Here is a 10,921-nt window from a genome sequence, read left to right as displayed (position 1 = left end):
TCATTTACAATCTCATCAATGCGTAGTCAGCGATTTGCAGAGCTGCTCAACATACCAGAATGAAGAATTGAGTTTTTTAATGAATGCCTACAAAAAAAAATTATACCGCAATACATTAAAATGTATTAGGATTCATGGTGCAGCCGGATCAGCTGATGATGGCGCCATTGAATCGGCAATGCCGGCATTGTGAGCTCGTATTGCTGTCTACGGTCCAGCTGATGTTTACAATATGGACGAAACTAGGCTTTCTTACAGCATGGTGCCAGGCACCAACATCGCCCAGCAGATTCTTGCGGGTTCTAAGAAGGACAAGACTAAAATCATAGCCGCACTCACCGCCAGTGCCGATGGATCGCACAAACTTCCACAGTTTTACCGGGCATGCCAAAAACCTCGCTGCTTTAATCGCAAATTTGGTGAACAGCTTGGGTTTTAAATACTGACAACAGGCATACTTCAACACTCGGAGTGAGCACCCATCCAAACTATGCGTAGGTGCATTATCCTTAGCAGAAAAATGTTGCGTTTGCTGCACGCATATCTGCATCAAGCCGTTTCAACCACTCGTGGAAAATACGCCAGTCATGCAAGCTGTCTTGTTGGACCGACCGCAATGAGGTGGTGCCTTTCACCGACGGGGATTCGAAGTACCAATCGAGGACACACCATATTGTTTGACAATGAAACAGGCGACCTATCTCTGATATTTGAAGAGAAGCGTGTTGAGAAGGACCTCACCGTTGCTCTTAAGAGATTGCCCTTGCGAAATCCAACATCGATTCAATTGCTGTTAAATGCTGATGAAAGTGGTATAGAGCATGTGTTTCTGAGTGATGATGAGATCGCAAAGCCTCGTCATTAGTGATCATAATGGTTTGCATGCTAATGATAAAGCCGAGGAGGAGGAACCAGTCGAGTTTACAAGCGATGAAAAGCTAAAAGGGCTTTCTGTGGTGATTTCAATGTTAAATCCAGCAGATCCTGTTGAACACCAATACATTATCAGCTACGTAGAATTCAAAACGCTGTCCGGTGTGAAAATCTCCAGCAGTAAACACTGACACCTGGCTAGCCAGTGATAAGAAACCTCTAAAAAGTTATTTTGATCCTTTGAGAATTATAACTTGTGCTTTATAACTTAGTCACCATAGAACGATGTTTGATCCATATTTTTTTCATAATTTATTAGAGGTTATAACTTAGCGGAGTATGACGTATCGGAGTTTTTTTATTGTACTTTTGTTTTTTTTCACACCCAAAGTGCTTATGAATCATTTGGACAATAGTTTCTCCTACATAAGGATCTTCTGAAATCATCGACATTTTAACGATCGTTGTAACGGCGTTTCACATCCTAAGTACGGAGGAAGCATTATAGTAATTCTACTTGCGCCAAGTATTGAATTAATTGAAGTGTCGTTTAATATACGTAGCTTTCAATTGGAAAAATGGGAATACTTTATTGTTTCCCTTATACTTGCGCGACTCAAGGAAGGTGAGTGTGTGCTTCGTTGGAAAGCATATTTCGGCATCATGCTCGCTACTATTGTAATGACGAGCGGAGCCCAAAGAATAGTAGTGCAAATGTTTAATTGTATGTTTTGTAATGGGGGACACATCGGTTGGAGAACCGTTGTTGTGGTATATTTACTTTATAGGTAAAATACCCTTTTATCTATTTCTTAAATCGTTAGTTACTTAAATCCCATTTATTATGGGTAATAAATGTGGTCGCCGCCAGATATAAATCTGGCGGCCAAAATCTTTTTAATTAGCTAGGGTAAGCTTTTTAGATTTAAATAATTAAACAAAGTTCAGTTCTTCTTTTGATCTTAAAGCGTTAAGTGCCTTCCTAAGGCTTGCGCATTGATTTGTAAGAGATAGAAGCCTTTCTAAGGTATATCATCTTGGGCACGAGTTGCCACTTGGTTCTACGAACCCCTGAGTTTGAAAGTCTTCCTCTAACTTTAGGAGCGAGGTAGCTCCGCTTCACCTGGTAGTACTTGTAGTCAATCTACGCCTGAGTCTTTAAAAGACTAATTTCTCACGAAAATGTAAGAGGTTCCAGAATTGTCAGAAGCGCAACGCGCCGCTTATGACAAGCTCAAAACCTTATTCGGGCTTGAGCACCAGGAATTTATTATCTCCCACGGACCAGAGGTCCTGCATGCACGAAGCCTCCCTGATCGGTCAGGTACAGGACCATTTAGCGGCATCTATGCCAACCCGGTACATCTCTGTACCTGACTCAGAGCCGAGGGCTCTCCCTCTAACTATAAATGTGAAAACATTTGAGGGAAAAGAGGGAGAAATCTCCCTTCTTGGATTAAGCAGATGGAAATGTCCATTGATTCCGCCTTGTTCTTGACAGAGCGACAAATAGTAGCTATGGCCATTTCCAAACTTGGAGGTAGAGCCATGGAGTGGGCACTATCGTGCAGCACGTCCATAAACGACGATTTTCCGTCATGGGATTCGCTGAAACAGCAAATGACGAGTATGTTTGCACCGCCTGATCAGGTTTTTCGCATGCGAGCACGGCTCCTAGCGACTCTACAGGGTGAAAGAACCCTAGGGGACTTTGTCCAGGAGTTGAGAACTCTCATTGCATCTGTGGATCAAGACCCAGTGCAAGAAGCAATTGTAGTGACCATCTTTATGGGGGGTCTCAATGAGGGCGTTGCCCGGACGGAATTGTTCCGATCTCATCCGGCTACGTTCGAAGAGGCAGTTGCCATAGCGCTACGCGCCGAGTTTGACATTAAGTCTGCTCGCGTTAACACGCCTGTCTACCGAACAAGCTCTTCGAGCACATGGGTTCCGTGTAATAGAGCGGAACATATGGATTTAAGCCTCGTTGAGGAAGGAGAAGAGGCTCTTCAAGCTGTGAAACAGCATAAGATCATCCGTAGATGTTATATGTGCGGAAGCACGAAACATTTACGCCCTGTCTGCCCTCTTCAAAATTCGCGTAAAGCTCGAAAGAGCTCAACTCCGACCTATACCAGAGATCTGGTACGGTGCGGGAAAACGTCGATGCCCAGTAGGTGCGGGGCGCCCTACTGGGGAAGACGCAGGCTCTGTTGAACCTCAAGGAGGTGAGAATAAACAGAACCTAGCCCCAATTAGCTCAATGCTCAATGGCACGGGGCGAGAGTACAAGCCTGGCTTGCTAGTCGCTCAAGCGACTGTAAAGGGCTTTGATAAGCCGTGGTCAATCTCAATTGACTCAGGAGCGTCTTGCAATTATGCCCGACGCCTTTCCCTTGAAGGAAGTCAACAATACGTTGAGGCGATTAAAGCGCATGAAGGTGATACAATTACTGTTCGCTTAGCGACTGGGACTCGTGTCACTGTTCCCAAAGTTCCGTTGAAGTTAGGTATATGTAGATTCTGGACTTGACAGTATGGAACACTGTCTCGTTCTTGATTTGAATTTGAAATATGATCTCATCCTTGGAATGGCCTAGTAAGAACACCATGAGCCATGGATCGATTGGAGGTCTAAGACCTTAGGCGCCACGCGCAATGTTCCTAGCAAAGTTTTGGAGAGTCATGAACCCACCTTTGCAAGGCAACAAAAGCGCTATTGGCGCGGATCATTGAATGAGTCTGTCAGTGTTTTAGACATTGGCATGTCTGAGTTAATAAACTCTAATGTTAAAAACATTAATTCTGAGCCCGACTCAGCAGAAATAAGTGGAACGGCACGTACTCCGTCGAGTGACACTCGTTATAATAACGCTTTACTAAATGCTGAAAGCATTGTTGGCCTAAGGCCTAGTCATCAAGGGTTCAATATCCCTGAGATACGTGGAGTGGCACGTCTAAGTCCACCGAGTATGGTCGGCCGAGGTGGCATCATACTGAGTGTCAATACGTGAGGCTAGGCATACGATACGTGAGTGCAGTCTAATAGTGCCAGGGCACTATGTGTGGCAGTCATTGCCAGGGCATTTTGAGTCAAACCCTCCTAATGCACGTGAAGCGACACGTGAACGTTCGCTGGATAAGGAAATTAAGTTACCTAACTCCTTGTCGGATGTCAAATTAGACACCATGTCTTGTATAGAACCAATACAGACTGGGAAACCCGGGGACGTGAATGTCCCGGCCTTAAAGTGGCGTATTGTCTCCACTCCAAGACAGGGTGGACACGAAGCGTGTATACCCTCACAAAGTGATACGAGTGAGCAAGTACCGGTAACATTGAGGGGGAAGTTAGCCTTGCAGCAATCCCCTCGTTACATGCTCTTTTAGAGCTAGACGAAATGTCTATTGATGAGTGCGGTCGAGCCTTAAAAGCTGGTGACTTATCTGAAATGGTAGTCATTCGACCTATTGTTGAGTTAAACTCATCGTCACTTCTCGACGAAGCTGTCCTGGATGACACAAAAGCTGCACTTAGTGCGCGAAATGGGTCGTCGATCCTTAAAGATCCTACGGATCCCTTTTATTCCTTAATTAATGAATTTCAAGATGTGGTATGCAATAACCCACCATCTGCTTTACCTCCGGATAGAGGTGTTCGTCATGAAATTAACTTAGTTCCGGGAACCAAATGCTGTGTCACAAGACAATGGCCTTTACCAAGGGAGCAGTGTGACGTCATTAACGATTTCTTTCGTGCTAAGCACGAGGATGGAATGGTACGAGAGAGCAAATCTCCTCATTCGATACCGACATTTTGTGTCAAAAAGCCAAATGGTAAATGGCACATTGTACATGCTTATAGTAAGCTTAATGCTGCCACTATACCAGCACAAACCCCCATTCCTAGAAAGGATGGTCTTCAGAACAATATGGTGGGATGTACAATGTACAGCGCATTGGACTTAGTCGATGGTTACTACCATTGCTCATGCGAGCTCGTGATATTTCGCTTACATCGGTTTGCACCCCAAGCGGCATGTTATGGGAGTGGCTGGTTATGCCACAAGGGCTTTCCAACGCCCCGGCAACATTTTTTTTTAATCGTCTAGTGACGCAACTGTTTCGCCCTCATCGAGGTTATGCACATACTTATTTCGATGACATTTTTGCCCATAGTCGTGCGGAGCGGGGTCGGTCGGATATGGAAAACCATTTAGACCATTTGCGAGCAGTGCTCGAGGGCATGCGTACACAAATTGTATGCCAATGCATCTAAATGCATTTTTGGCGCAGACGAAATTCCTTTTTTAGGATGCTTCATTGAAAAGCGAGGGCTTAGAGCGGATCCCGCTAAGGTAAAAGCCATAGTAGATTGGCCGGTTCCTAAAAACCAAAAGTATTTGCGTAAGTGGTTGGGTATCGCAAATTATTTACACAAATATAGCGAAAATTACGCTGATATGGCTAGGCCATTATCTAATCTCCTTAAAAAGGATACATAATGGTGCTGGACTAGCAACGAAAATAATGCTTTTCGAGTAGTTAAGGATAGTCTTATCCATGCCCCAATTCTGGCACTGCCAAACCCAAATTGGCCTTTCAGTGTCGTCTGTGACGCATCCGATTTTGCCATCGGCAGTGCTCTGTTACAAACAGATGTTGAGGGGCATGAACGTGTTATTTCGTTCGAGTCTAGACAGCTCAAAGCTGCGGAATGAACTACCCAGTTCATGACAAAGAGTTACTTGCTATGAAGTATGCTCTCGTCGAATATAGAGTACATCTGCTCGGCTCTAAGCCGTTTGTGATTTATACAGATCACGCGTCATTACGCACGGCGAATAAGTCGCCCCATCTCTCACAGAGAATGGCCAGATGGATATCCTTTCTTGCGGAATACAACTTCGAGGTGAAGTATAAACCCGACAAGCAAAATGCTTTGGCCGATGCGTTATCACGCAGGCCGGATAATGAGCTTTCTCATTTAACGACTATCTCGTCACCTATTCCTGAATTAATCCGTTCGGCTTACGCCAAGGATGAACAGTGTGTAGCTCTGCTACGAGCCTTAAAGAACTTGGATTCGGGTATTACAATACCGGCACGTTTGCGTGAAAGGTTACATCGATTTTCTGTCGATAACGACGCGTTGCTTTATTGCACAGACATCACGGACCCTCCGCGTGTCGTTATTCCTCATGATGAGGATTTGAAGAACCGGATCCTCTATGAGGCACACGATACTGTCCTTGGTGGTCATCTCGGTCGAGAAAAGACCTACGGCTTTATCAGCCAGAGTTATTGGTGGCCCAAACTTTATAAATGGCTCGGCACATATGTTCGCACATGCGAAACGTGCCAACGGGTTAAACCCTCGGCACACGCTGCTGCACCACTGGTGAGTCTTCCCGTTCCCATCGGATGCTGGGAGTCCATTAGTATGGATTTTGTTTTTGGGCTACCGAAAGATTCAGCCGGTAACTCCAGTATAGTGGTCTTTGTTGACCGTTTGAGCAAAATGGCTCCCATAGCGGCCGTGACGGATTCCATTGATGGAGAGGGTACAGCTAAGCTGTTTATCGATCGCGTGTTTCGACAACATGGTTTGCCAGTGGTAATTGTCTCTGATCGGGATCCCCGTTTCACGGGTAAATTCTTGAAATCAATTTTCCGAGTGCTTGTCACCAGATTGGATATGTCCACTGCGGACCATCCGCAGACCGACGGTCAAACTGAACGTGTCAATCGTGAAGAATGGAATTGCAAATTTTGCACATCATTGAAGACGTTTTACGCAGCGTGTGTGCTCAGACACCAAAGCGCTGGAGCTCCATGCTCCCAGTAGTGGAATTTGCGTTAAATAACACTGTTCATGCCTCTACAGGCTATACTTCGTTCTATATAAACGGTCTTACCCACCCGCGCGTTCCACTAACGATACCACTGCGTGGTTCAGGGCTTGGTGGGGGAGAATTGGCCGATAGGCTTGCTGATATCAGCCCTGTTACTGTTCGGAAAGAAGTAAGCGAGTTTCTCGCGACGCGATTTAGTGTCTTAAGACATGTAAGGGGTACGATGGCTGATAGCCAATACAAACAAAAAGAACAAGCAGATGCCAAAGGCAGAAGCTGTATTAATTCTTATATGGTCGGAGACCGAGTTTTACTAAACGCTAAAAACCTACCTACCAACTTGGTTTCCGCGGTCTTTAAGACCAAATTGCGCCCGCGCTTTATTGAACCATTTACGTCACGGCCACGAAGGGCCTAGCTTATACGCTAAACCTTCCCAGCAAGCTGCGTGCACACCCAGTGTTTTACGTTGGCTTGCTTAAGCCATATCGGGATCCTTCCCACGTGGACTTGAAGGCGCTTCCGCCGAGACAGGCGGTCGTGCCGCAGATTGTTGCATCCTCACCAGGATATCCAACTGGCCCTCTAAACGAAGCTGCTGACGCTCCAGCGTCGAAAGACGGCCCAAACCGCCTCATAAGAGCTCTCAACCCGAGCAAGGACCTCACGAAGAAGTTGCACCTCGTGCTGTAGAGCATCAAATGCTTCCGCCGAAATTTCGGTCCCCTCCCGCGCTGCTTGATGCGCGGGAGAACCTTCAGTTTTATGTGGAGAAACTTTTAAAGCGACGTCGTCGTGAGAGTCAATACCAGTATCTGGTGAAGTGGCTAGCGTACCCCTCTTCTGAAAACTCTTGGGAGTTCGAGGTACCTCTTCGGCAAGATTGCCCGTACGCCGTTGACGCTTTTGAGCGCCAAGCTCAGGGTCAACTCGCGTCAAACGACGCTTCCCACCACTAAACGTGGGATTAGGTGGATCTAAAGCCTCAGTGCGGCTTCGATCCTTGGTTGCACGGTCAACCGAAGCACTAAAATTGGCTAGGCCTTTCTTCGTTTTGTGGCATAAATGCCGAACGTAACTGGCCTTTGGCCTTAAGCTTAGCAAAGTCGAAGCGAATCTTCCGTTCCAAATGTACATCACCTCTATCCGTAGACTCTCTGATATTCCAAGTATTACGAAGGCGGCGGGCCCGGTGGACCCAGTTCTTAAATGAGACTTCGTTTTCACTCCTTGTTTCGTTTGGAAACAAAACGATCGGAATTTCCCTCATGGAGGTCACCGAAGCCCCACAGGCTTGATCACGTAAACGCGTCAGATAGGCTTCGCGTCATTACCTTCGGCGTAAGGTATTGCTCGTGAAGAGCGTCGCGAGCAGCGATCTCCTCCGGCGTCCTCGCCGAGTCATCAGAGATCCAGATGGCCAAGCTATGACCCGCTATCTCTTTGAGACGCTCGTCCGCACTAAGCGGAGTGAATCTATATTCACTATGAGCCTTAGCTTTCGCTATCTCGGCAGCTTGACGGCGAGCTCTTTCCTCTAGGAGGATTATCTGCCCTTGCTCTTCATCGAGCGGATTCGTAATGATGTTGGACTCAGGGTCCCGTGTCCTGCTCAATGCAGTTAAGACATCAGGGGCACCACGTTCTGGGAACGGATTCGGGGCTCACCGACGTTCGTCCGAAGGAGAAGGCGTGAGCGAACGCCGCTTTTTTTCCTCCTTCTCTGATTGAGAGTGACTTTCAAAGTCCACCATTCCCTCATCGAGGAAGGTGCTCGAGTCTGTGACTCACGCTTGATTGTCATTAGACAAAGGAATGGAAAACACAACCAAACGGTTAGCTGTTTAGGTTCCAACCATAAAGAGGAAATGAAGCGAATGTTGTCACTCGGGGAGGGTGTAATGGACCACAACAACGGTTTTACAACCGATGTGTGCCACATTTACTGTATGGGTAAAATACCTTTTATCTAATTTTTAAATAGTTAGTTACTTAAATCCCATTTATTATGGGTAATAAATGTGGTCGCCGCCAGATTATATGCGTGACATAGACAAAAAAAAGTTTTCTTAACGCCGTTTAAGAATGTACTTAATCAATGGACTCAACAACAACGGAGCCAGCAAGCTTAATTGCCACTTTACTAAAGAAACATGCTCGAACAAGTCAGAGTCAGCAAGATCGAAGACCTACCACATTATCACGAAAGCTCTCAAATAATGTTTTTCCAGCTTTAAGCTTCCATTTCAATCTGAGTAATCGAATTTTGGGACGCCTTGCGCAGCAAAAATAATTTTGGTTGTAAGAAGTGCATTGCATTTACTTACACAAGCATTTACCTGCAAAATCCGCTCGATCGTAATTCCACCCGATTGCGCCTTTTGCTGAAATAGAATCTTTGTCCAGCTGTCCGGAAGGGCCCGCTGTGGGGAGCACCGCTTAACAAACGTCAAATTTGCTAAATACGGGGATCGATTACCATCAACGTTGTGCCGTTCGAAATTGAAGCATGCTAGATCTCCATCACTCAGCTACAAATGCCAAGACAAACAATCCCGCAATTTTTAAGTCGTACGATGTGGTCGCATATCAAAATAGTAGAAAGCCTCACTAACCTCCTGCTGCTGGATAAAGTCTTGATCACAGGCAAAAAGAACAATGCATTCGAGCGTCACAAACTCGTTGCCACGCTCGAGGCGAAGCACAATCGACGGCTTCGAAGAGATGATAAAAAAGCGACTTGTACGGGCATCCTTCCAAGCCAGAGCCAGTGGTGACAGGCCAGTCTCATAATGGCCTGCCTTCATATAGAATAGGAGTCCATCTCTATGACACAAGCTTAAATTAGCGCTAATTTGGCTATGAATTAGCGATACAGTCCCTAATCGATCCTGTACTGACTTAACAAATCGGTAGTTCGTGGAATATGCGGTCATGATACCTGCTTGATCGCATTCATAGTACGGAAGAGGCTGCACAACCCCAACACAATTGGCATAAAATATTATTTGCACCACCACCACTTTGCATGAATTGCATTTTCAAAAACTTTACTGACCAAAATAAGAAAAGGGTTGGCCGATGAAACCGATGCCGTTGATTCTTCCGACAACTTGTCGCGCATCCAGTACTGACGAAACTCACTAGTGCAATTGTAAAGCAAATATCCTTTCCAGCACATAACGTCCAGTACATAGAAGGTTTCATCCTGTTCTTGATAGATGCAGTCGAGGATACAGTAACCTTCAGTCGACTTGTTGGTTTTATATGAGCCACAAGGAAGAGTTGACGGAAATTTTTTGAGGATACACCCGGATGGGGTCCGCGCAGTCGTCTTGCCTCTACATGCAATGACATACCGCAATCAAATAAACGATCTTTAATGATAAGCCTTCACCTCGAAAACGTGTCTACTACTTAAAGCATACCCGTTGGCTACTACAAGGCAACGCTTGCCTTCGGGGCGCGGTAGCACGTACCAGCCCTCGCCATAAGTGCTACCGCTACCATTAATATCGGAAGGGATATCTACTAGCCACTCAGGCGTCATCAATTGCTTGGAAAAGTGCTCGCGTCGCTGTTTAACGCGGTTCTCTCGGTTTTGGCGCTTGGATGCTGCAGACGTTACATTGTTCACAAGCTGCGTATCTTCGTCACGTCCATCGAGATAAAGATATTCTGCATGCAGTGCAAGGTGCCGCGCATGCATTGTTAAATCGCGACGGGCCTTTTTCTGCAGAGCCAATGTAGCTTGGCGCCGTGCAGTTGAATCCTTAGTCCATGGCTGCTGTTTAATTGCTATACGCTTCATTGTTGCAAATAGCATGTGGCAATACTGAACATGTCATATTGCCATAAAATAAAAATTACGACTTCCAACTGTTGCAAAAAAAGTGAAGCTTTCAATCTCCATTATCGGTATTCTGAAAATTTAAATGACGTGTACAGAAAAGTGTGCTTTTGTTGGACCGTAGCTAGACTGATGTAGAGAAAGAAAAAAGGCAGATTGAAGTGGCTTTTGCCATTTGAATAATCGATTGTCGAAGGTCTGGGTTTGGGGACTACAAATGTAGGCGACCACGTCGTAATGCGGCCACGCTCTACTTAGACACTTACCCTAGCACAGCGAGGAAGCGGTTTAACCTGCTTCTCTTGCGTGCAGTGAGGTAGTTGGGGTGGTGGGCGCGTTAGCG

At 45.9% G+C, this 10,921-nt stretch overlaps 2 protein-coding genes across 2 annotated transcripts; one reads left to right on the top strand and one right to left on the bottom strand.

Moving 5' to 3' along the window:
• Positions 1-520: 520 nt before the first annotated feature.
• Positions 521-1,064, top strand: CCR75_009573 (uncharacterized protein; the record flags this gene model as incomplete). The annotated part of the gene is made up of 2 exons (XM_067967612.1): positions 521-857; positions 898-1,064. The coding sequence occupies 2 exons, from the start codon at positions 521-523 to the stop codon at positions 1,062-1,064; spliced, it is 504 nt and encodes a 167-aa protein (XP_067814923.1).
• A 7,568-nt stretch (positions 1,065-8,632) lies between these two features.
• On the bottom strand, positions 8,633-10,539 carry CCR75_009572 (uncharacterized protein; the record flags this gene model as incomplete). The annotated part of the gene is made up of 5 exons (XM_067967611.1): positions 8,633-9,003; positions 9,068-9,259; positions 9,344-9,700; positions 9,787-10,069; positions 10,157-10,539. 5 exons carry the CDS (start codon positions 10,537-10,539, stop codon positions 8,962-8,964), a joined length of 1,257 nt encoding a protein of 418 aa, XP_067814922.1. The 3' UTR covers positions 8,633-8,961.
• Positions 10,540-10,921: the final 382 nt, after the last annotated feature.

This window comes from Bremia lactucae, linkage group LG10 (assembly GCF_004359215.1).
Source record: "Bremia lactucae strain SF5 linkage group LG10, whole genome shotgun sequence".
NCBI lineage: Eukaryota > Oomycota > Peronosporomycetes > Peronosporales > Peronosporaceae > Bremia > Bremia lactucae.
Note: the sequence above shows the minus strand (reverse complement) of the source record. Positions and strands in the feature narration are given on the sequence as shown.